Source organism: Rana temporaria, chromosome 13 (genome assembly GCF_905171775.1).
Source record: "Rana temporaria chromosome 13, aRanTem1.1, whole genome shotgun sequence".
Taxonomy (NCBI): Eukaryota; Metazoa; Chordata; class Amphibia; order Anura; family Ranidae; genus Rana; species Rana temporaria.
The window spans coordinates 49599112-49626563 of NC_053501.1; the positions used below are offsets into that span (position 1 = coordinate 49599112).

The following is a 27452-nucleotide window of genomic DNA, read 5'->3' on the forward strand; positions in this document are numbered from 1 at the left end:
GGGTTAAAATCAGGGGCAATCAAAGGGTTAAATGTGTTTCCTGGGTGTGCTTTCTTACTTTGTGGGGGATGGACTGACTCAGGAAAGATACATCTGTGTTTCTGATTAGCACGAATCACAGATCTCTCTTCCTGTCTGATCGGCAAACGTTGTTCTGTCTCTCAAGCAAACGATCGCGGGTGGCTATTGCGGCGGCCGGACCTGCTGATTGGCTCCTTACTGTCTCTAATCACAGCAGGAGCGTGGCTCCGGCGGCACACCCCAGAGCCGATGGAAGAAATCATGTACAGATACGTGATTTTGAACCTAAGCGCCGCCCTGCCGCAGTATATGTACACACAGATACGGTGCATGCACTGTACACCATACACAGTATAGTGTATGGTGGCAGGTTCCCCAGTGCTGCACCCCTACTTTTGCCAGTTCCCCTTCTGACACAGAAATTACTGCAGTATGTACGCCATATATATATATTACATTCCACATTAATATTTATGCTACCAAAATTAGTGTGTGTTGTAAATTGCCTCCAGCATTGTCCTGTCTGTTCTTGCTGGAGGCTGCCATTTTGAAAAAGCTCAGAGCCCCTAAACAGCATTAAATCTTTAGACAGTCGGCAGATTGGCCTCTACATTTTCAGTACAGTGCTGAAAAATAGAGAGCAACTGAGCATGTGCAGAGCAGGGTGGGGACAGTATTACTGGATTTTAGACCATATAGGCACTTATTTTTTAATGTTCTACATAGCTATACCTGAAAAAGGGGACATCCTGAAGTGATCTAGCAGGACTTGAACGTTTAGTACCGCAATATTTCATATTCCTGATATGTATCTCGTGTACCATATACTTGAAAAAGTATTCTGTTCTCTTTGTTTTACTTCCTTTGTGTAAAATCTCTGGCGATCCTGCCAGTCCCTCTGTATTCCTATTAGAAACTGACCACACTAAGCAGGAGAACACACTGTGGTCAGTTCTTTAGCTGTGCTGGGATCTCAGCCTGCTCTCTTCCAATGATCTGACCTGTCCTGACAGGCCCCCCCTGCACAGCCTTTCACTGGGAAGCTCAGTGTCCTGCTGCTTCTCCTCCCTCCAGCTCTTAATCAGCTAAGAACAGAGGGAATGTGATCACTTATTTACCACTTCAGCCCGGATCATTTGGCTGACCAAAGACCAGAGCACTTTTTGCAATTCGGTTCGGCACTGCCTCGCTTTAACTGACAATTGCACGATCGTGCGACATGGCTCCCAAACAAAATTGACGTCCTTTTTTTCTTTTGCTTTCTTTTGGTGGTATTTGATCACCTCTGCGGTTTTTATTTTTTGCCCTATAAACAAAAATAGAGCGACAATTTTGAAAAAAAGCTATATTTTGTACGTTTTGCTATAATAAATATCCTGAATTTTCTTTTCAAAAAGTGAATTTGTTCTCAGTTTAGACCGATGCGTATTTTTCTACATATTTTTGTAAAAAAAAAAATGCAATAAGCTTATATTGGCTTGCACAAAAGTTATAGCATCTACAAAATAGGGGGTAGTTTTATGGCATTTTTATCATTATTTTTTTTACTTTTTATGGCGGTGATCTGCGATTTTTTTTTTTCATGATTGCGACATTATGGCGGACACATCGGACACTTTTGATGCTATTTTGGGACCATTCACATTTATACAGCGATCAGTGCTATACAAATGCACTGATCGCTGTATAAATGTGACTGTCAGTGCAGGGGTTAATAACTAGGGGGCGGTAAGCTGTTAAGTGTGTCCTAGGGAGTGATTCTAACTGTTAGGGGGTGTGGCTTACTGTGACACGTCACTAGTCGCTGCTCCCGATGAGAGCAGACGATCAGTGACATGTCACCAGGCAGAACAGGGAGATGCTTTGTTTACAAAAGGCATCCCGCCGTACTGCCGTTCTGTGACCCGATCGCAGGACACTGGCGGACATCAAATGTTTTGCCTTTCATTTCTATTTCAAACAGAATGGGTTGTTTTACAAGGTGGTCATTTACAACCACACATTTTCTGACTAAAGTTCCACTGTAAGTCAAAGCATCAAGTTGACAACAAGGTAGCTATTCTTCTCAGGAATCCACTGTGGCATCCAATATATTTCTCTTTAATTGGTACAAATCTTAGTGTCTACAATGATTTTATAATACTTTCATACATACAAATACTGGTAAATTGTGGATTGCTTATTGTTTGTTGATTTTCACAACAGAGTTTTATAGTAGGGATCCTTTAAAAAAAAAAATATGGAAGCAACTTGCATTTCAGTTATTAATGCTTGCCCTAAGCTTTGTATATCTTAAGCAACCGTAAGTATAAAGGCAAGCAGAAGCTAGCAGACAACCAAGTAAAGCAGCATATCTAAAAGCAAAAAACAAAATAAAAGAAATGACAAGGCTACGATTTTTACTGATGGGTATCAAGCTGTGCAATTGGGAACAATGTTAGAGCACAAAAAGGGAATGTAAGGGGGGAAGCTCTACTTACTGTCACATACGTAAGGTTTGTCATGCTCATCAAATGATGTATCATTCCTCCTCCTTCCACCACGAGCCTAGAAATTAAAGGGAAACATTTTCTAAATGTTTTATTTTCACAGTAATACAGCACACTTTTGGCTTTACGCATGCCAGTTTGATATCAGTAGGAGGGCTTGCACTCGTACCTCTGAACTTTTGAACTTAAAGTGGATGTAAACCCCAAAATTTTTTAAAACAGAATTCCAGATAAAAACTTGCCAAATTATAAAGTCCGTTTCTCTGTTCTTGCTTTGTGTTACAGGTTATTTACATATCCTGGTAATATACAATGAACTTTGGATCACCTCATATTATGATAAACATAACATAACATATGATAAACATGTCCAAGCTCTAGATATGTAAATAACCTGTAACACAAAGCAAGAACAGAGAAACGGACTTCATAATTTGGCAAGTTTTTATCTGGAATTCTGTTAATTTTCACTGAACATTAAAAGAGGATTGCTCAGCGCTGGATTAACTCTGTGTGGCAAGACTGGGCACAGATGATATGGAATCCTATACTCTACATTGTGACATAAAAAAAAATTGTTTGGGGTTTACATCCACTTTAAGAATGAGGGACATTTCATTGACCTGCTAGAAGTGGGTGTGACCAAACATGAGAGTGGGAGGTCCTTAAAGGCAGTTGTTAACCAAAACCGGGGCTTCCATGTATCTATAAAATATGCATGGATTGCAGTGCTACAAGTTGGAGTCTCAGGGATACATATAAACCTTAACACAATCATTTAGAAAAAAAAACTTCCATTAAATCTGGTTTTGTATATACTGAAAATAGACAGAGGGCCAGATTCATCAAGAGATACGACGGCGGATCTCCTGATCCGCCGTCGTATCTCTGAGATCCGACGGTCGGATCTATGCGACTGATTCATAAGAATCAGTTACGCATAGATCTCCCTTAGATCCGACAGGTGTAAGTGACTTACACCGTCGGATCTTAGGCTGCAATCTCCCGCCGGCCACTAGGTGTCGCCTCGGTTTTTTACGCGTCGGATATGCAAATGAGGAGAACCGCCGATTCAGTAACGAACGCCCGCCGCTTTTTTTTTCACGTCGTTTGCGTTCGGCTTTTTCCGGCGGATAGTTACCCCTGCTATAGCTGCCTACCCTGACTGCAAGCGCCCAATGCCCAGGCATGTCCAGATTCCAGGGATTTTTTTTTGGGTTTACTCCACTTTTGATATTTAGTTCTACAGTTGATGCTTTTATTTTTTTTTCCAGATTTCACTCTGTCTTGCTGTTATCCCTGCACTACCCAGGAAAGGTCGATCATGTCAGTGGTGTGGAAATATTTCAGACATTACAGAAAAACTTATGGAATTTATTGCCTTAGATCAGGGGTCTCCAAACTTTTCAACACGAGGGCCACATTGTAAATTTTACAAGTTTTCGGGGGCCGGAAAAAAAAATCAGTTATGTATAAAATATCAGCAGTGTCCCCATCATTGCTGATGGGGACACCGGTGTCCCCATTAGTGGTGTCTCCATCAGCAGTGTCCGCATCAGCGGTGTCCCCATAAACAGCATCCCTATCAGCAGTGTCCCCATCATTGTTGATGGGGACACTGCTGATGGGCACACTAATGATGGGGATGCCACTGATGGGGACACCAGTGTCCCCATCAGCAGTGACCCCATGTCCCCATCAGCGGTGTCCCCATCAACAGCATCCCCATCATTGCTGATGGGGACGCCGCTGATTGGGACACCGATGACCCCATCAGCAGTGACCCCATGTCTCCATCAGCGGTGTCCCCATCAACAGCATCCCCATCAGCAGTGTCCCCATCATTGCTGATGGGGACACTGCTGATGGGTACACCAATAATGGGGACACCGGTGGTCCCATTAGTGGTGTCCCCATCAGTGTTGATGGGGACACCAATGATGGGGACGCCAGTGTACCCATCAGCGGTGTACCAATAAACAGCATCCCCATCAGCAGTGTCCCCATCACTGCTGATGGGTACACCAATGATGGGGACACCGCTGATGTGTCCCCATTAGTGGTGTCCCCATCAGAGGTGTTCCCAGTAATGTTCCCATTAGCACAGCAATGTAACAATCTCCCCTATAGTATGCTTATGAGCGTTGTGCAACACAATAACATGATCAGCCTCTGACCTCCGTACTAGCCGACTTCTGGTCTTCTGCAGCTCCAGTCTCCGAGGTGCGTCACCTCCCCTCTTCCTGCCCGCTGTTTGAAGTAAAGAGCCTTCCACGAGTGACGTCACAGGCGCGGCACCTCCCCTCTTCCCGCCTGCTGTTTGAATTAACGATCCTTCCACGAGTGTAGCAGTGGGCAGGAAGAGGCGAGGTGCCACGCCTGTGACGTCACTCGTGGGATCGCAACTCCAAACAGCGGGCGGGAAGAGGGGAGGTGCCGCGCCTCGACTTCTCTTGTTTAAAAAAAAACGCGTGGCAGCATGGGCGGCTTTGTTTACACTGCGGGCCGGATAAAACACACAAGCGGGCCGGATGTGGCCCGCGGGCCGGGGTTTTGAGACACCTGTCTTAGATGATCAGCCATTTTCTGTTGTGGAGGACATTGGATTTCGCAGGCTTATTGAACATATTGAGCCACGTTACACACTGCCAAGCAGACGCTATCTTGCTGAAACCTGTCTACCGAAAATGTTTACTTACAAAATTATTTGACAGCTTTTACTAAACCTAAACACAGCTACTGTATGTTATTTGCCCATGTGCTCAATTCACAATAGTTTGTAAAAGCAGAATTAAAAACTCTTCTATACTTCACTGTTAAACCTACAACTGCAAGACTGTACAAACAGAAGTGAAAGTAGTTCTCTCTGTAATCCAAGAAGTGTAGTAACAAGTGCTTTAGAAAATAAACAGCTTGCTTACCCGCCCCCTACTCCGGTATTTTCTTTTAGGAACTTCTTCATCAAGGTCATCATCACCATTTGCATCATCATTTTCATCATTTTCTAGTACTCTCTAAGGGGGGGAGGGCGGAAAAAAAATTAAGATTATACTATGAAAAAAATCTTATAAGAAAAGTACTGTAATTTAAAATAAAAAAAACGCTAAGCAAAATAACACACAGGACTGTACATGTTCATACTCTCTCAAATCTGGGAAAGGAGATGAAAAGCACTACCATATTTTTTATACTATGAAAAAAATCTTATAAGAAAAGTACTGTAAGAGATTTAAAATAAAAAAAACGCTAAGCAAAATAACACACAGGACTGTACATGTTCATACTCACTCAAATCTGGGAAAGGAGATAAAAAGTACTACCATATTTTCCGGTGTATAAGACGACCTTTTGGGCTTAAAAACTTGCCTCAAAACCCAGGGGTCATCTTATACACCAGTACCAGACCTCGGGCATCCATTATTCAAAAACCGCTCCTCCTCCTTGTGGTGTTCCGTGATAGGGGGAACACTTGGTTTCCCAGCAGAGCCTCTGTTCGGTGTTCCGCCTATCACAGATGTCGTCTCATCCTCGGCTTCGGACGAGAGGACCTATGTGATAGGCGGAACACAGGCGCCTATCACGGAACAGCATGAGGAGGAGGTGCGGCTTTTGAATAATGGAAGCCCGCAGTACAGGACTAAAGGTATGGCACAGTGAGGCATGTTGATGGCACAGTGAGGCATGTTGACGGCACAGTGAGGCATGTTGACGGCACAGTGAGGCATGTAATGGGCACAATGAGTTTTGAAAAAGCTGAATAAAGCATGTTCCTGTCAGCGGTTGTTCTGGCTACCCCTCAGCTTCCAGACAGACTAGAAGGAAGCGGGTCGTCTTATATGGCCAGTATATCCAAAAACCAAAATTTTAGCTGGAAAATTAGGGGGTCGTCTTATACGCCCAGTGGTCTTATACACCGGCAAGAATAAAACGGTAGAATGGAATCCCCCCCCCCCCCCCACAGCATTTTCTACTGCTTATGTATAGCACCAGTTTTCTAACAATGTTTTTCCACTCTGAGAAAGATGGACATTCAGAGTACTGCTTTAATTATGATACAAAATGGATACTAGCTTTTTGTCATACATTAGTCTAATGCCTGTTTTCTCATCCTTTCCTTTAATTTTGACAACATGTGGTTTTGTTCAAGCTACATCCTGCAGATAAGAGTTATGCCACGTACACACGATCAGTTCATCCAATGAAAACAGACCGATGGATTTTTTCATCAGATATCCGATGAAGCTGACTTTCATCAGTCTTGCCTACAAACCATCAGTTAAAAATCTGATCGTGTCCTACGCAGTGATGTAAAACACTTCAACTCGCTGAGAAAAATTAAGTCTAATGCTTCCGAGCATGCGTCGACTTGATTCTGAGCATGCATGTTTTTTTGACCGATGGATTTCCCCACAGACGATCGTTTTTTTTTTTTATCAGTTTTTTAACCATCAGAAATTTTTAAAACGGGTTCTATTTTTTTCACCGATGGGGAAAAAAAAACGATGGGGCACACACACGATCGGTTCGCCTGATGAAAATGGTCCATTTTGGAGTGGGCGGGCTGTGACGGTAAAACGCCACTAGTTTTAGCAGCTCTTTACGTCATTTTGGCTGCGCTTTTTGGGCGCTAGCAGGGTGCTTTTAACTCAGTTAGCGGCCGATGAAGGGGTTAAATGCGCCCTAGTAGCGCCACTGCCGAAGGGCTTTGCAGGCGCTTCGGCAGCAGTGCCAATTCATTCCAATGGGCAGGAGTGGTGGAGGAGCGGTATACATCGCTCTAAAGATGCTGTTTGCAGGACTTTTTTCAAGGTCCTGCCAGTGCATCGCCTCAGTGTGAAAGCACTCGGGCTTTCACACTGAGACTGCAGGGGAGCCATTTTTCAGGCACTTTTACAGGCGCTATTTTTAGCTCTAAAGCACCTGAAAAATCCCCCAGTGTGAAAAGAGGTCTAACTGTTAGATTTTATGAGATGAAGAAAGAAAAAAAAAGGAAAAAAAATTAATCGGCCTAAACATATCAGCCCCAAAATATCAGCGTCATAACGGACATCAGCTGCCGCAATTTCTAAATATCGGCATCGGCCAGAGAAAAACCCATATCGGTCGACCTCTACCCCAGAGTACCCTTTTTCTTACCTGAACTTAACTGTTGCAGCGATGTGCATGAGCCCAGCGGCTTATCAGAGAGGGAGATGGGCCCAATTGAAGAAGGCAGAGTAACTCTGCATTGTCCCTGGGAACATTTTCCAGGGTGTGGTAAGGTAGATGTCAGTTTGGTAAAAGCGGATCTGTGGTTGGTCGTACAGCACTAGCAAGTACTGGAGCATGTGGATCAAGGGCACTGTGTGTTATTTACTTTTTAGGAGGCTCCTGTGTCATCCCATGGGATGCATGTCTCACTTTTTTGGGCAGGCCTCAGCGAGCTGCCATCTATAACGCAGGGGTCGACAAAACCCAGGCGCCAGGTCACAATGGCGACTGGAAATTGCATCCTGGCACCTGGGCTACACCGCAGCAGCTGGGACGTGGCCCCACTGTAGGTATTCGGACTTCAGCCTGGGCTGGCCAAAATTGAGGCTGTGGCTTTGTGGCCTACTGGAGAGAAAATACACGCTTTGTACGAACCAGTGCCCTCTGGTGGACGGTGCTGTGATGAGCGCAACTTGCTCTCGCTGCCTGCCAACTTCTGACATCTTCCCAGTTTGACAGCTGGGCAGGCATGTACTGGCCATCAGAACACCCCCCCCCCCCATGCTTCTCTGGTCCCCTCCGCTCCTCTGTCCCCCCCCCCTCAGCGTTCACCTCTCCCTGGCTTAGTTAAGCAGCGCGGCTGAATGACATGTTCCTCGGGAGTTGGCACTGAGAAGCTCATCATACGATCCGGAAGGAGGGCTCAGGGCAGCTGCACACACCTGTGATATAAGCTTCCTCGTCACCCGTTCTCCTGCTATTACCTTCCCCCGCTCTCCATCCTGTCTGCTCCCGCGGAGTCTAGATGGAGAGCGGGGGAAGGAAATAGCAGTAGAACGAGGGCTAAGGAAACTTAGATCACAGCTGTGTGCGGCTGCCCTGAGCCCTCCTTCCGGATCATATGATGAGCTTCTCAGTGCTGACTCCCAAGGAGCATGTCATTATTCAGTCGCACTGCTTTAAGGAGTTGTAAAGGAAAACATTTTTTCACCTTAATGCAATCTATGCATTAAGGTGAAAAAACATCTGATGCTGCGCCCCCCCCCCCGAGCCCCCGTTTTACTTACCTGACCCCTCGAAAGTCCCGCGCTCGGTCCCAAGATCCTCTTCGCTGCTCAGCCTGGCCGCTGATTGGCTAGAGCGGATGGATTGAGAGCAGTGCAGCCATTGGCTGGAGCTGCTGTCAATCACATCCAGTGACTCGGCGCGCCGAGGGGCGGGGCCGAGTGATACAGTGAGAGGCTATGGCCGCTCGCTGTATCACGGGAGCGCACCCGCAAGGACTCATCACCATGCAAGCTCTCTCGCATGAATGTGATGAGTTCTTGCGGGGAGGACCAGAGACAGCTGCTGAGGGACCCCAGAAGATGTGGATCGGGGCCACTTTGTGCAAAACGAACTGCACAGCGGAGGTACGTATAACATGTTAGGGATCTAGCCCAAAAGATATCACACACTGACCATTTAGCCAGTGGTGCTCGTCAGGCTGGAGTGTATAAAGGTACAGTGCAGATGGGGGCCAATTATCAGAGGCGAGATGGAGAATCTGTTTGTCATCTCAAGAGGGCTGGCTGTTACTGTGGGATTTATCTCTATCCATCGTTCTGCTTTTCTTTTAGAGCAAAACACCCATTAATACTCAACTCTGTAATATTGAGTATGTGGATTTTCTTGCTTAAACAGGTGAAAGTCGTTTTGATAATGGTCTGTACTTTTGGCTTGTTTTGGCTGTCAGTTGGTTGTGCTCTAATTTGTGTCTTCAGATTTAAAGTGTTACTAAAACCACAACAGTAAAATCTGTCCGTGTATGCAGAATAGCATGCTTGTTATACTCACTGTGGAACTTAAGTGATTCATTCTCTGCATTGTGTAAAAAGGCTCTTTTGATCCTGTATGCAAAGATCCTCCCCCACCTGCACGTGCTTATTTTGGTCTCTATTGCTGGAGAGAACATTTCCTGTTTCAGTTGAGCTTCTCAGGTCACATGGTAGTGACATCACACATTTGGGCGTGTACACAGATCCTAAATGACAGCCCAGTCCCTCCCCCCTCCTCCATGCCCAGTAACAAAAAAAGGAACACAGTGGGTGGGATGTCACATCTTGATTGATGGATGATTATTGGACCTCTCAACAGAATCAGTTGCAGCCTGCAGACGTGCATACTAAGGTAATCAATATTTCTAAAAATACATTTGTTTCTCAATGTCTAAGTTCATAAATAATACAGATGATGTGTTTTATTTTTTGTTTAATATTTGTGATCCTTTTTTCTCTCTTTCTGTGCCTTTCCTCTTTTTTTCTCTCTCTCCCCCCTGTCATTCTCATCCCACCTGGCACACCACTGCTACCTTGCTAACGCACTACCCCCTGTTATCCTCATCCTCCTCCCACTTATCACTCTACTGCAACCTTGCCAACACCTCACACGCTGTCATCCTCTTCTTCATTACACCAGGGAACCCCACTGCAACCTTGCTAACACCCACCGTCAACCTCATGTTCATCACACCTGGCATCCCACTGATACCTTGTTAACACCCCTTCCTCCTGTCATCCTCATCTTCATTACACCGGGCACCCCACTGCAACCTTCCTAACACACTACCCCTTTCATCCCCATTACCCCTGTCATCCTCATCTTCATCACACCTGGCACCCCACTGCAACCTTGCTAACACCTTCCACCCGTTCTCCTGCTATTACCTTCCCCCGCTCACCATCCTGTCTGCTCCCGCGGAGTCTAGATGGAGAGCGGGGGAAGGAAATAGCAGTAGAACGAGGGCTAAGGAAACTTAGATCACAGCTGTGTGCGGCTGCCCTGAGCCCTCCTTCCGGATCATATGATGAGCTTCTCAGTGCTGACTCCCAAGGAGCATGTCATTATTCAGTCGCACTGCTTTAAGGAGTTGTAAAGGAAAACATTTTTTCACCTTAATGCAATCTATGCATTAAGGTGAAAAAACATCCGATGCTGCGCCCCCCCCCCGAGCCCCCGTTTTACTTACCTGACCCCTCGAAAGTCCCGCGCTCGGTCCCAAGATCCTCTTCGCTGCTCAGCCTGGCCGCTGATTGGCTAGAGCGGATGGATTGAGAGCAGTGCAGCCATTGGCTGGAGCTGCTGTCAATCACATCCAGTGACTCGGCGCGCCGAGGGGCGGGGCCGAGTGATACAGTGAGAGGCTATGGCCGCTCGCTGTATCACGGGAGCGCACCCGCAAGGACTCATCACCATGCAAGCTCTCTCGCATGAATGTGATGAGTTCTTGCGGGGAGGACCAGAGACAGCTGCTGAGGGACCCCAGAAGATGTGGATCGGGGCCACTTTGTGCAAAACGAACTGCACAGCGGAGGTACGTATAACATGTTAGGGATCTAGCCCAAAAGATATCACACACTGACCATTTAGCCAGTGGTGCTCGTCAGGCTGGAGTGTATAAAGGTACAGTGCAGATGGGGGCCAATTATCAGAGGCGAGATGGAGAATCTGTTTGTCATCTCAAGAGGGCTGGCTGTTACTGTGGGATTTATCTCTATCCATCGTTCTGCTTTTCTTTTAGAGCAAAACACCCATTAATACTCAACTCTGTAATATTGAGTATGTGGATTTTCTTGCTTAAACAGGTGAAAGTCGTTTTGATAATGGTCTGTACTTTTGGCTTGTTTTGGCTGTCAGTTGGTTGTGCTCTAATTTGTGTCTTCAGATTTAAAGTGTTACTAAAACCACAACAGTAAAATCTGTCCGTGTATGCAGAATAGCATGCTTGTTATACTCACTGTGGAACTTAAGTGATTCATTCTCTGCATTGTGTAAAAAGGCTCTTTTGATCCTGTATGCAAAGATCCTCCCCCACCTGCACGTGCTTATTTTGGTCTCTATTGCTGGAGAGAACATTTCCTGTTTCAGTTGAGCTTCTCAGGTCACATGGTAGTGACATCACACATTTGGGCGTGTACACAGATCCTAAATGACAGCCCAGTCCCTCCCCCCTCCTCCATGCCCAGTAACAAAAAAAGGAACACAGTGGGTGGGATGTCACATCTTGATTGATGGATGATTATTGGACCTCTCAACAGAATCAGTTGCAGCCTGCAGACGTGCATACTAAGGTAATCAATATTTCTAAAAATACATTTGTTTCTCAATGTCTAAGTTCATAAATAATACAGATGATGTGTTTTATTTTTTGTTTAATATTTGTGATCCTTTTTTCTCTCTTTCTGTGCCTTTCCTCTTTTTTTCTCTCTCTCCCCCCTGTCATTCTCATCCCACCTGGCACACCACTGCTACCTTGCTAACGCACTACCCCCTGTTATCCTCATCCTCCTCCCACTTATCACTCTACTGCAACCTTGCCAACACCTCACACGCTGTCATCCTCTTCTTCATTACACCAGGGAACCCCACTGCAACCTTGCTAACACCCACCGTCAACCTCATGTTCATCACACCTGGCATCCCACTGATACCTTGTTAACACCCCTTCCTCCTGTCATCCTCATCTTCATTACACCGGGCACCCCACTGCAACCTTCCTAACACACTACCCCTTTCATCCCCATTACCCCTGTCATCCTCATCTTCATCACACCTGGCACCCCACTGCAACCTTGCTAACACCTTCCACCCTGTCAGCCTCACCCTCATGTTCATCACACCTGCAACAACACTGCCAGCTTGCCAACACCCTACCTCTGGTCATCCCACTGCAAGCTTGCCAATAGTTATCCTCACTAGACCTGGCACCCCACTGCAACCTTCTTAATACACTACCCCATCATCCTCATTCCACCTGGCACCCCACTGCCACCTTGCTAACACCCAACCCAGTCATCCTCATCCCCCCCCCCCCCCAATAACCCACTACCAGCTTCCAAACACCTGCATTGACAAAGCAGCTTATTCCAATGTTGAGAGGACAAGGGTCTCTTCCCCACAAATGTATGGTGGTGGCTAACGTGGTCTGTGGACAGGGGCTTATTGAAATATGGAACACTATGTTAACAATAAAGATGCCACCCCAGGTGAATGATTAACCTCCCTGGCGGTATTCCGGGGTTGGTTTGGGGTTAAATTTAGGTACCATTAGCAGTAACCCTGAGCCACACTTTCTCAAGATTCTGGTGCAGTGTACTTACCTTGTCCCCAGGATCCTGCAATGTCCCCCCACTGTGTCTGTGGGCTCTGTCCTCCGCCCGATGCTCTGCGTTCTGGGCTTGTGACGCATGGGGACAGAGCGGCAAATTCAAAATTCATAACACATACAGTACACTGTAATCTTACAGATTACATTACTGTATGAAATCATTTCACCTCCCTTTTGTCGGTAGTGCTTTGTCCAGTGCCCTGCATGCAGTTTTATATTATATATACTGTTCTTTCTGCCTGGAAACGTGAGACTGTCCATGGCAACCAAAGTGTTCCTTTACGTCCTTTAAGACCAGCTAGAAAACAGCGATGGTAAATTAGAACACTTGCAGAATTGAGCGATAGTGAATCGTGGAGAAATTAATTGAATATTATTATTATTATAATTTTCAAAGTGTCTTTCAGGACAGCACCTGAGAGATCATGACTCCTCCCTCCACAGGAAACAGCTCCTGGATTAAATTTTGAATAGGAGGCCTCCACGTTGCTTTCGTCAGTTTTTTGTATTTCCTTCAGCTGAAGGAACACCTCGTGGGAACCATGAACTCTCAGGGCTTATCCTGGGAGATGAAAAAGTTCTCACATTTTCAGTGCATGCGCAGTGGGAGAGGGCAGGGTCACCTGGTGCCTTCTGAAAACTTCCGGGTCGGCACGGCGGCGTTTTTGAATCTGGAACCGGATTTTCGTATACACGTGTTTGCAGTGCACTCTACTATAGAGGAGGAGGCAGCGGGGCAAGCCAAGGCACCAGCAAAGTCAAGGTAAGGGACTGTGTCCTGTACTACCAGGTCCCGAATCTCCTATGGGGGTTATTTCACCCCTTTCCCCCTTTTCCCTCCACCCTCCACCTCCCTGGGAATGTTCGGACAGTTGCTAGTAGGTTAGCATTCTGCCTAGCAAAGGGGGATTCAAGGTGGTGATGGTGGTAGCTTGCTTGGGCACATGAAAGTGATATATGTGTTAGTGCACCTGGGTGTTGGTTTGGGCTGTGCTACAGCATTCTTAGCGTGGTTATTTGTTTGTTTTTCTCTTCTGTTTGTGCAGGCTAAAGGTTCTGCCCAACCAGTGAAGAGGAGGTGCCCTGTCTGCAAAGAGAAACTGAGTGAGGCTTGAACGTGTCCTTTGATAACGTAATTTATGACAAAACATGTCAGGGCTGAGCCACACACTGATGTCACCGCGTTCAATGACCCCGGAAGCACGGGCGCACGTTACATTTTACTGCCGGCAATTTTAAATTTGTTCTTCGGAACTTGTGATTTTTAAGTTATATTTTTCATTCATTAAACCGAGGAAGTGGTTACAGTATTATACTATCTCGAGTTGTTTTTTTTTCTGTTTTTTTCGGCAAGCTGAATCCGAGTCTACGGGGGGATATTTATTCCATCAGAGGGAGAGATCTTTTCTATAGGACATAGTGGACGCAATACATGCAGCTGTAAGGAACCGATAAGAGCCGATTGGCACACACAAATGGATTTCTCGAGACCCCGCAGAGGGTTATTTCTGCAGGCCCATACAACCTTGCCTAATAGGGGGTCCAACTTTTCCGGTAAGGGTGTTCATACCTATTCTCCTTTCCGGTGTACCTCTTGAGGAGCGGCTTTCCTTTACTACCTCGGTGGTGGTGGATTCGCTTATCTCAATGGTATTTCCACGTCTGATTGTTCAACATACACTATTTGTGGACTTTAATTTTTTGGACTTTATTCACTTTTTCACTTATATCATTTTAGTACACATTATATTTAATTGATTTTTGACGTTTATTATTCATTTGTGTCACTAGATATAATTTAGCGCAACTTTATTTCCCCCCTTTTTATCATAAGAGAAGATTCCTGTTTGAGGAAAACTCGGATTCCACCTGGAACAAGGTTCCAAAACTGGACTTAAAGTCAACTGATCTTGCCTTCGATGACATGGGCATGTTAAAAGAGCCCATGGATAAAAGGATGGACTTGCTTCGCAAAAGGGCCTGGCAGTCGGTGATGAATAATCTAAAACCAGCAATGGCAACAGCGTGTGTTGCTAGGAATTTGGAACACTGGATTAACCAGATGAAGGCCCATATTACGGCAGATTCCCCAAAACAGGAGATTCTGGACTCCTTCACAACTCTATCTGCAGCAATAGAGATGTGCCCATCAAACCGTAGCCACTGTGCCCATCACATGCAGCAACTGTACCAACACACGTCCCCACTGTGCCCATCCAACGCAGCCACTGTGCCCATCCAACGCAGCCACTGCGCCATCAAATGCAGCCACTGTGCCAACACACGTGCCCATCAAACGCAGCCACTGTGACCATCATGTAATACATACAATTATTGAAAAAAAAAATTTAAATAGGGGGAAAACAAAGAAAAGTCATTTTCGGTTTCGGACTGAATTTTTTTTTTTATTTCGGTTTCGTTTCGGTTCTGAAATTTCCATTTCGGTGCATCCCTAATAAATTATATATATATATATATATATATTAGGGATGCACCGAAATGGAAATTTCAGAACCGAAACGAAACCGAAATAAAAAAAAAAATTCAGTCCGAAACCGAAAATGACTTTTCTTTGTTTTCCCCCTATTTAAAAAAAATTTTTTCAATAATTGTATGTATTACATGATGGTCACAGTGGCTGCGTTTGATGGGCACGTGTGTTGGCACAGTGGCTGCATTTGATGGCGCAGTGGCTGCGTTGGATGGGCACAGTGGCTGCGTTGGATGGGCACAGTGGGGACGTGTGTTGGTACAGTTGCTGCATGTGATGGGCACAGTGGCTACGTTTGATGGGCACAGTGGCAACCTGTGTTGGCACAGTGGCTGCTTGTGATGGCACAGTGAGGCTGCAATTGATGTTTTTTTTGGTAGTCAGAGAAGGCAAGCATGGCTCAATAACACACAAACGTTTTTTTTTTAAACCCCTACAGCGCCACCTAGTGGTGAACCCCTTCACTGACAGTGTAATTTTCACAGTAAACATGTGCATTTCTTAAAGCACTGATCGCTATGAAAATGACAATGGTGCCAAAAATGTGTCAAAAGTGTCCGATGTGTCCGTAATAATGTCGCAGTCACGAAAAAAAATCACTGATCGCCGCCATTACTAGTAAAAAAAATAATTAATAAAAATGCCATAAAACTATCCCCTATTTTGTAAACACTATGGGCCAGATTCAGAAAACACTTACGCTGGCGTATCTACAGATACGCAGCGTAAGTGTAGAGATGCAGCGTAAGTGTAGAGATGCGCCGTCGTATCTATGCGTCTTAGTCACAATACTAGATACGCCTGAAATATGGCTTCTTCCGACCGACGTAAGTCTTAGTACGCCGTCGTATCTTGGGTGCATATTTACGCTGGCCGCAAGGGGCGCTTCCGTAGATTTACGCGTCGAATATGCAAATGACCTAGATACACCGATTCACGAACATACTTGCGCCCGTCGCATTAAGCTACGCCGTTTACGTAAGGCATACGTCCGGCGTAAGTTTACCCCCTCATAAAGCAGGGGTAAGTCATGTTAAGGTATGGACGTCGGAAACGTGTCGTATTTTACGTCGTTTGCGTGAGTCGTACGTGAATGGGGCTGGGCGTAGGTTACGTTCACGTCGAAAAAGCATTGAGCCGATGTATCTTAGGAAGTATTTGCGATGTGATTCTGAGCATGAGCGCGCATGCGCCGTTCGATCGGCCATGCATTTACATGGGGTCACGCTTCATTATAATACAACACGCCCACTGCCTTGCTACTTTGAATTACGCGGGCTTACGCTGGCCCATTTACGTTACGCCGGCGTACATATGGGAGCAAGTGCTTTGTGAATACAGTACTTGGCCGGGATTCAGAAAGATTGGCGTTTCTTTACAGCGGCGTAGCGCATCTGATGAGCGCTACGCCGACGTAACCTAGAGTGGCTCGTACTGTATTCACAAAGCACTTGCTCCCTTTCTTACGCTGGCGTAACGTAAAATGGCCGGCGTAAGCCTGCCTAATTCAAAGTAGGCTGGTAGTGGGCGTGTTGTATTAAAATTAACCGTGACCCCATGTAAATGCATGGCCGAATGAACGGCGTATGTGCGCGCATGCTCAGAATCACGTCGCAAATAATCCCTAAGATACGTCGGCTCAATGCTTTCGACGTGAACGTAACCTACGCCCAGCCCCATTCACGTACAACTTACGCAAACAACGTAAAATACGACGCTATTCCCGCGCCCATACCTTATCATGACTTACCGCTGCTTTATGAGGGGCAAACTTACGCCGGACGTAAGCCTTACGTAAACGGCATAGCTTAATACGACGGGCGCAAGTCCGTTCGTGAATCAGCGTATCTAGGTCATTTGCATATTCGACGCGTAAATCGACGGAAGCGCCCCTTGCGGCCAGCATAAATATGCACCCAAGATATAATGGCGTACTAAGACTTACGGCGGTCGAAAAAGCCATATTTCAGGCGTATCTAGTATTCTGACTAAGGCGCATAGATACGACGGCGCATCTCTACACTTACGCTGCGTATCTGTAGATACGCCAGCGGAAGTGTTTTCTGAATCTGGCCCCTTGCCTCTCTGTTACGTCAGCGTAGCGCATATGGGATGTGCTACGCCCGCTCAAAGATACGCCAATGTATCTGAATCCCGGCCTATAACTTTTGAGCACACCATTTAATAAACGCTTATTGTGATTATTTTAACAAAAATATGTAGAAGAATACGTATCGGCCTAAACTGAGAAAAGAAAATGTTTTTTTAATATAATTTTTGGGGATATTATAGTAAAAAATATTAAATCTTTTTCAAAATTGTCGCTCTATTTTTGTTTATAGCACAAAAAATAAAAACCGCAGAGGTGATCAAATACCACCAAAAGAAAGCTCTATTTGTGGGGAAAAAAAAGGATGTTTGGGAGCCACGTCGCACGGCCGCGCAATTGTTAGTTAAAGCGACGCAGTGCCAAATCAGAAAAAGTGGCCTGGTCCTTATAGCTGCAAAATGGTCCGGGGCTTAAGTTGTTAAGTTAAAAAATATTTGTACATTTTAAATTGCACCATTTGTGAAATTGTGAAAACTGAGGGTGTGCAAAACAGTAAATAAAAACAATGGAGGTCACCATTTTTCCCTTACAGATTTCAGAATTCAAACCATAGATTTTCTGACAGCACATGACCTAAAGAATAAAAAAAATAAAAAAAGTTTTTTGATGATTGCTGCCTGCCTGATTTTTATATACCCTGCTACTTGTATTACGGGGCTTGCCCCCTATCTCATGTTCTGTGTAGACGATGCACCCTGCTTCTTGCTTTGATGTTTGTGATGTGTCATGTACCTTTGATGACTCAATAAAGACCAACCTTGTTTGTTAAAAAAAAAAAAGTGCTACAGATTTTTTGGGCCCTGCAATAATTGTGCAAATGTTCATCAACTCACAATATTTACTAAAAATAGATTAAAATCATTATTAGTGCACACAAACACAACATAACGTACAAAATTCTTGCTAAATTGTTACTAAAGTGTCTGCCCTTGGAAGGCCAGGTTTACCTGCACAGGTGTTCCATGCATCCCCACACAGGCAGTCTTATTTATCTCAATTAGTATGCAACAGCTGCACAGGCATAGCCTCTGCTCCCAATCTGACATCTGTGTGGGTGCACGACCCCAAACGCAGACAGCTTGAGCTCAGGAACATGCACCTGGACCTACATGGATATCAAATTTAGAGAAACGGCACTGTTCGCGCTGTTGCTACATCCCAAAGTACATTAATGGGACTGCCTGCACAGGGATGCATGGAACACCTGTGCATCCCTGTACGACTTTGCAGGGGTATACGCTGTGTATGTCCAAGTGATAAGAACTCACCGCTCCAGGTGTAACTTATACGCCCACTGGAACACACACCTGAATGCTAGCCCCGGCTCGCATCCGTGGTAAATCATCAAAATAAGAAACGACTGCACCTTACATGAGCTCCAAGTAAAGTTTATTGGAATATCAAAATATCCAAACTGACACTAGCCGTGGTCAAGGTAGATGCGTTTCACACAACAAAAATGTGCTTAATCAAGATGTGTGAAAAAGGCCTTAGACCCCATTCACAAGAGCAGACCGATCGGATCCACCTGTCTGTTTTTCAGGCTGACCTGATCGGACCATCTATTGTTCTTTATGAAGAGGTTAATGTAAATGGACATGTCTCTGTTTACACCCGCCTCCATCTGATTGGATCCGGTCTGCCAAAAACAGACAGCTAGGAATCTGTCTAGCATCTGTCAGATGGTGATGATGATTGTAATATAAAATGAAGCAGGGTACATCTCCTAGCAGATTGGATCGGATGACAATTTAATGTCCCCTTTCTCGTTTTTTTGTCTCCCCGCTCTGTTTAATTTATATCCCGTCCACTTGGACTATTGGGAATATAAACTTTTCTGCTTGAAGTCTGGGATTGGTTCATACCCAATGGGTCCTCCCCTATATATACATTGCAGTCAAACAGGCTGGGTATGTATGCACTTGTTTAAGTTTTATATTAATTGTGTATATATGACTTAATCTCCCTCCAGCCAGAGACGGGGAAGTGGCAGCATGGGGGGCAGGGACAGTCACATTTGAAGTGAATAACTCTGATCAGCAGATTGTAATGACCTGGCAGCGAAAGGGTTAAAACAAACATACATGAGAAGGAAGAAAAACATGGAATTACCACATTTTATATATTAAAAAAAAGCCCACAACTGTAAATGTAAAAGTGCCTTGAAAAATTATTCATACCCCTTGAATAACTGTAATAGTGTATGATACGATCTATGTAAAATAAACAATTGTGACATTTTATGAGGGGATACTGATCTCAAGGGTATAGATTGTAAGCATAAAACCCAGGTGTCTCCACCTATAATGCCCATGTCCTGCTCCCACTTACTCCTGCATGGGCATTTGGCGGGGTCATGAACACCAAAAGCCAGTGTTGAATAGGCCCTGGAGATCATACCTTTCCTATCCCTGGCCTGCATCACTTTTTCAACCAAGGCATGTTTCTCCAAAACCAGAGAGGAGGATTGGGCCTGAGCCCCCAAGGCATGCCGCAGTTGAAGATATTAAAAAAGTTTGTTCTAGGCAAAGTAAACTCTTCCTATAATTCCATAAAGGACTTTAGCACATTTTGGTGATAGATTAGAGAAAAATAGGATTTTTAAGTAAACATTATAGCTTCTTCTCAGAAAAATCCTTAAACAACTGAGCATTGTCAACTGGACAGGTGAGGTTTTTGTTTACACACAAAATGGCTGCATCTACCACCAGTAGCTTCCATTTTTTTAGTAACATTTTTTAGTAAACTTTTCCTCCATAGGATAGAGAACATCAAATTTCCTAGGAGGAGAGAAATGCTTATCTGGATGTTGCCAGTCCGCGCAAATAAGATTCTCCAATAAGGGATGAACCGGAAAGGAGCATGCAGCTTGTGGGGACTTTAATGAACCAAGGGAGGAGACAGGCGATTCAGTTAACCCTGCAGAGGGCAACTTGAACGTGGAACGTACTGCTTCAGCATAACATTGCACCTGCAATTTTAAAACCTTTGAAGCAGAAAAAGGTTCCTCTGATCCACCTGATACATCCGACTGCTCATCATCCTTATCCTCTAAAGGCGCCACATCATCCTCCTCATCAGATCTTTCTGAAGAGGGATCTAGAGCAACGGAAGGGGACCTGCTTTGCTTTTTAATGGATTTAGCAATTAATGTAGCGATCCTCCCTTCCAAATTGTCTAGAGCTGCTGCCAAAGTGTCTTCAGTAACATATGCAGGATCTGGCACAACAGGAGAGGCCGCTATTCCTGAGAAAGGCAATGGCTCATCCTGTATGGGTGCTTCCGATTCCTCAGGAGAGGATAATACCCAGCTAGAACGGTTAGAGCCCCCTGTTTTAGGCGGCATCTCTTTTTTGTCTTTGTTAGTCCCTGAGTTCCTTCTCTGGGTAGACATGTTCCTAAGCCAAAAGCAGAGGTACAAAAACAGTGCATACACTACTGTGCTAGATTAGCAATCAACATAAAGTAAGCAACTATCACACAGTCTGAATGCTGAGTAGGTGCCTTAAGAGTGCCTGTAATCCAACCACCCAGAGAACTCACGTGCCCCCAAGCTGCTTTGTCTCTTCAGTAGGTCTGGCAGGCGTCTGAAGCTGTATTTCAAACCTTACCGCTTTGCGCATGAGCAGTAGAGCGGCAAGTTAAAAGCGTGCCCGCGCCTATGGGAATGGCGCGCTCAGGGGCTCCATGAAGCATCATGAAGTGGCAACAGGCATCGTGCCCTGACCGAGTCTGGCACCCTGAAGAGACATCCTGTGCTTTGCAGAGTTTGCAGCGGAGGAAATGTGCTGAACTGACACTGAGCTCTCGTTTCCTGACATGGTAAGTGGAACTCCGGCTCTTTACTCCCTCTAGTGGTGGTTTACAGGCAAGACACTCTACTCAAAAGTGGAAAGTTTCTTAAGTGTTTAAAACTTAAGCCTCGTACACACGATAGGTTAACCAGAGAACAACGGTCTGAAGGACCGTTGTCATAGGTTAACCGATGAAGCTGACTGATGGTCCGTCACGCCTACACACCATAGGTTAAATAACCGATTGTGTCAGAACGCGGTGACGTAAAACACAACGACGTGCTGAAAAAAACGAAGTTCAATGCTTCCATGCATGCGTCGACTTGATTCTGAGCATGCGTGGATTTTTAACCGATGGTCGTGCCTACTAACGATCGGTTAGGAATCCATAGGTTAATTTTAAAGCAAGTTGGCTTTTTTTTAACCTATGGGGCCCACACACGATCGGTTTTTACCGATGAAAACGGTCATTCAGACCGTTGTCCTCTGGTTAACCTATCGTGTGTACGAGGCCTTAGACTTTTTCCACTTACCTTATCCACGCCGCAGGACTGCTGAAAACCAGACAGTACCAATCTTCACCCATCACGGCGGGTAGTGTTGTGCAACCTTCAGGGGTATGGGTTCCTACTTAAAGGGGACCTCTTCCCTGGGCCTTGTAAAAGACTCTGCCAGAATACTTTTTACTTTTGCACTTTTAAATCTGCGAAAGTGCTGGAGCACAGAGCCCAGTCCTCCAAAGAGAGACATTACAGGCACAGCCTCGGGCTTCTGTGAGGCTCGGGGACCATCCATTTGGCATAATTAATAAGCACTTTGGATGGACCCGGTGGCACAGCTCCTTTAACAGAGCTCCTTCTTAGCACATCCTTCTCGTGTCCCTCACCTTAGACACTGGTGAAAAAAAACTGAGATACTTCCCTTATGGGAGGGGTTATATAGAGGGGAGCCTGTCTTCATTGGTTGTGCCAGTGTTCAATAACCTTTGGTGAACTATACAACCCACTATGTAATGATTACAGACTCTGTATCTCTTTCTACGATAAAGAAAACACATTATGCCCGCCCCCTCCCAAGACTGAAAGCCTTCCAAATTAAGGAGCTCGCTATAAGAAGGGTTATGTCATAGAGGAATATCTCTAAGAAAGCCCAGGATAACAACATTATTCTTAGTCAAATACCATACTTTCTTCATCAGTGTGAAAGTTGAGCCACCTTGTGGTATACTGGAGAAATCACTTTAAAAAAGAGTCAATAGTGATGACTGAGAAGAATTGCCGGAGATTAATTTACTTGTGGGGTCCATTGAATCAGAAAGTTCCCACCCACACATATGCTGGATCTAAGGGGCTAGAAAGTATTAGTTTAGGGATAGGAACTGCCAATCCCCCCTGATCCTTACCATGTTGTAGAGTGGTCAACCTGATTAACCTGATAAATAAAGTATCAATTAACCTGATAAAAGTATGAATTTGCATGAACCAATGACAGGGTATCAATTGTGGGGTATTATGTAGGACACAGAGTAGCTGAGGAGCCCACACCATTTTTAATAGGTTTGCTTCAGCTGAAACTGCCTAATAGGAAGCAAATTCAGCTGGAGATACTCCGCTGGATCAGCCGTAATCTGCACCCCAAGGTACCTAAAGGATATAACTATCTTGAGACCATGAGTGGCACAGAGGCAGGATGATAGAGGGTTATCCAGAGGGAGCAAGACTGATTTCCTGCAATTAATGGAGAAACCAGAAAGGGCACAAAATGTGTCCATTAATGCCATGGTGTTATGTAAAGAGGCCTCCGCATCCCTCAAATACAGTAAAGTATCATCAGCATATATGGAGACCTTGGGCCGGATTCACGTACAGCCGCGTAAAATTGTGCGGGCGTAACGTATCTGATTTACGTTACGCCTCCGCAACTTACACGGGCAAGTGCTGTATTCTCAAAGCACTTGCTCCGTAAGTTGCGGCGGCGTAGCGTAAATCGGCCGGTGTAAGCCCGCCTAATTCAAATTTAAATCAGAGGGGCGTTTTTTATGTAAAACTACTGTGACCCGACGTGATTGACGTTTTTGCGGAACGGCGCATGCACCGTCCGTGGAATTTCCCAGTGTGCATTGCTCCAAAGTACGCCGCAAGGACATCATTGGTTTCGACGTGAACGTAAATGACGTCCAGCCCCATTCGCGGACGACTTACGCAAACGACGTAACTTTTTCAAATTTCGACGCGGGAACGACGGCCATACTTAACATTGTTACGCCGCACTTATGCCTCATATAGCAGGGGCAACTATACGCCGGGAAAAGCCTAACGTAAACGTCGTAACTTTACTGCGTCGGCCGCGCGTACATTCGGGAATTTGCGGATCTAGCTAATTTGCATACTCGACGCAGAATTTGACGGAAGCGCCACCTAGCGGTAAAAAAAAAATGCAGTTAAGATCCGACGGCTGTCGGATCTAATGGATATCTATGCGTAACTGATTCTAAGAATCAGGCGCATAGATACGACGGGTCGGATTCGGACTTACGGCGGCGTACATGGCGCTGCGCCGTCGTAAGTCCTTTTAGAATCTGGCCCCTTGTCTTCATACACTCCGCATTTAAACCCCACTGTGTCTGAGGAAGCCCTAATAGTAGCAGCTAAAGGTTCTCTAGCAAGAGTAAACAGCAGGGGCGACAACAGGCATGTGAAGTGAAAAAGGAGTAGTCAGGTCTCCATTGACACGAAGCCTAGCAATTTGAGCAGAGTATAGCACTTTTACCCATTTTGGTAAATCTAAATCGCGCCAATGCTAAATAAAGAATATATTTTTTTTTTAATAAAGAGATGGGCCTATATGAATCAGGGGATAAGCTATCTTTACCAGGCTTCAGAATGAGAACAATGACCCCCTCATTCATTGAGGAGGGAAGATACCCCATTTCTAAGGCCTCTAAAAGAAAAAAAAACACGCAATCTAAGCAAAAGGACCCCCGCATACCTTTTATAGACCTCCACCGGTAATTCCTTATCACCCAGAGATTTAGCGGGAGCCAAGAGAGCAAGAGCTTCACCAAGCTCATCTATTGTAAGGGGGGCATTAAGTATAGACTGATCAGAAGAGTCTAAGGAGGAAAGGGGACAATTGGTGAGAAATAAATTAATATTCTCCAGAGTAGAGGAAGCTTTGGAAAAATTAGTGTCTATATAGAAATTTCGGAAGGTATGTAAAATATGTGAGCTGGTAAGTTCCCCTGAGGATTTAGTGAAGGCAGAGATAAAAGAAGAGCACCTATTAGCTTTTGCCATCATAGCTAGCATTTGACCTGTACCTTCTCCCTCTTCAAAAAAAAAGTTTGCAGCTAAAAAAAAGCTTTCGTTCTCAGCTTTTGTACATGAACCCTGAAGGGCCATATCCTGTGCTGCCAACCATGCCCGTCTAGTGCCCTCTGTAGGTTGCGTAACATATTTGGATTCTTCCCTTAAGACAGTGGTCTCCCATTCCTTGATGCCAGTTTTGATAGCAGATATAAGATGAATAAACTGACCCCTTAAAAAGGCCTTTAAAGTATCACAAAGCATACCCAAGGAAACAGTGTTCTGGATGGTAAAGAAATGGGCCATGGCCTCTACAACCGGGTCTGGGTTAGGAAATAATTCAAACCAAAAAGGATTAATTTTCCAATACAGTTGTTTTGGTTGCCCCTCTATAAGCAATTTAATCTATAAGGGAGAGTAATCAGAGACGGTACTCGGCTCATAGTCAGCCAATAAGACCACTCGGAGCATCTCCGCATTAGCCAGGCCCAAGTCAATCCTAGAAAGACCCCCAATGAGTTGCAGAGTAGCAGGAGAATTTTTTGATCAGGGGGTTCAAGTCCTCCACACATCCCTCAGTCCCATCTCCGCAAACAGTCTGGCAAAGGGTGACTAGTTCCGAGGCTGGCCTGGCGAATCAGTGAGCGAAAACGTATCTAATGAGAGATCTAAAATGTTATTAAAATCGCCAACTACCAAGACGAGGACACTGGGTGGCCCGCCAGAAAGGAAGCCGCCATTTTGAGGACCTCTATGGAGAAAGGAGAAGGGATGTACAAATTGATCAGAACACAGTGCAGACCCTCTAGTACACAACGCATAAAAATATAGCGATCCAATGAATCTAGAGTATGTTGCAAACACGAAAATTGGATATCATGGGGGATTTAAATACTGACTCCCCTAGCATACGAAGAGTATCTGGAGTGGAACTGATAGCTGTACAATTTTGGAGAAAAGGGGGGCATCTCCTCAGGAGAGAAATGCGTCTCCTGTAAGCAAATCACTGTGGACCCCAAATTTTTGGCAACACACTGCACAGCCAGGTGGTTCACCCATGCACCCAAACCTCACACATCGCAAAAGAGTATTAAACAACTCTTGGCCATTAGGTATCCATGTAAAAGATAGATATTAGGATTAACCACAAACATGTCAGAGCACTCCTACCCTCTAACCAATAACCAATAGCTCCCATATTGCAAAATAGGGCTGTATATAAAGGACCATATGAGGTATAGCTGACTACTACAACTATTAGTCGTGCACTCTACAAATGAGGCCTTTATGGAAGAGTGGCAAAAAGAAAGCCATTGTTGAAAGAAAGCCATAAGAAGTCCCATTTGCAGTTTGCAAGAAGCCATGTGGGGGACACAGTAAACATGGACGAAGGTACTCTGGTCAGAGGAGACTCAAATTGAACTTTTTGGCAAAATTCTTTGTGTGGCGGAAAACTAACACTGCACATCACCCTGAACACACCATCCCCATCGTGAAACGTGGTGACAGCATCATGTTGTGGAGATGCTTTTCTTCAGCAGGGACAGGGAAGCTGGCCAGAGTTGATGGGAAGATGGATGAAGAGAAATACAGGGAAATCGTAGAAGAAAACCTGTTTAGAGTCTGCAAAAGACTTGAGACTGGGGTGGAAGTTCACCTTCCATTAGGACAATGACCTTAAACATACAGCCAGAGCTACAATAGAATCATTTAGATCAAAGCATATTCATACTTTAGAATAGCCCAGTCAAAGTTCAGACCTAAATCCAATTGAGAATCTGTGGCAAGACTTGAAAATTGCTGTTCAGACACACTCTATCCAATCTGACAGAGCTTGAGCTATCTTGCCAGGAAGAATGGGCAAAAATGTCACTCTCTAGATGTGAAAAGTTGGTAGAGACATCCCCAAAAAGACTAGCAGCTGTAATTGCAGCGAAAGGTGGTTCTACAAAGTATTGACTCAGGGGGGCTGAATGCAAATGCATGCCACACTTTTCACATATTTATTTGTAAAAAAAAAAAATTAAAACTGTAACGGTCACCACCGTTTACGACCTTCCATCCCAGTCACGACAGCTTATCGACACTCCAACCGACAGGACCCGATCCCATTTCATTTGCCCAGAATCAAGACGAGACACAGCTCTGTGCTTGTTCCAAATGTAATGACAACTTTAATGGTTTCTTCTCAGCTTTTTATACAGTACAAGCATGTGACAGTATTCAAAGGGACAATGAGATCTCCACCCCCCCTAATCACACACCAAGGCTAATTACTTAACATTCCTTAATCAACAGCATAACATAACACCTTCACCCACTCCGTCTCTGCATACAGCTTGACACCTCTGAGCATCAATAGGTTGTAGACAGGGTTATCACACGTAAGCAGTATTTAGTATGCATAATTAGAGTTCTGGGAGCAGACCTGGGATTAACACCTGTCCGTTACAACACCTTTACACAAGGACAATGGAATGTCTTCCAAGCCCTGATGCAATTAGCATGTCACTAGAAATGAGTCATAGAATATTCTTTGCAGGCATTAAGGAATATACTGTAAATCACTATCCACGCCAAAACAATGCAACATCTTGCAGTATCTCAAAATCCTGCAATACGAACTATCCGTGATGTCCTATTTCATGTTATACATGAATTATGATTCACTTGCCACTCCATGCCCAAAGGGCACAGAGTGGACTCAGACCCAAGAGTTATCAGTGATGCTGACACAGGAGTATCCTCCATCCTCACAAAGTCTTTTGGTGTCACGGGTCATTCCGTTACAAAAACCATTTATCATTTTCCTTAAAATTTACAATTAAGTGCCACTTTGTGTTGGTCTATCACATAAAATCCCCACAAAATAGATTTAAGTTTGTGGTTGTTAACATGACACAAAT

General features: G+C 44.9%; 1 protein-coding gene across 6 annotated transcripts in view; it reads right to left on the reverse strand.

Moving 5' to 3' along the window:
* DPF3 (double PHD fingers 3) overlaps positions 1-27452 on the reverse strand; it is a 354464-nt gene that overhangs the window by 137229 nt on the left and 189783 nt on the right. For all 6 annotated transcript variants that reach the window (XM_040333669.1, XM_040333670.1, XM_040333675.1 and 3 more), the window contains exons 5-6: positions 5432-5524; positions 2502-2568 (exon numbers count right to left, since the gene is read on the reverse strand). In XM_040333669.1, the coding sequence (XP_040189603.1) occupies positions 2502-2568; positions 5432-5524 (160 nt within the window). The remainder of the gene's footprint in view (positions 1-2501; positions 2569-5431; positions 5525-27452) is intronic.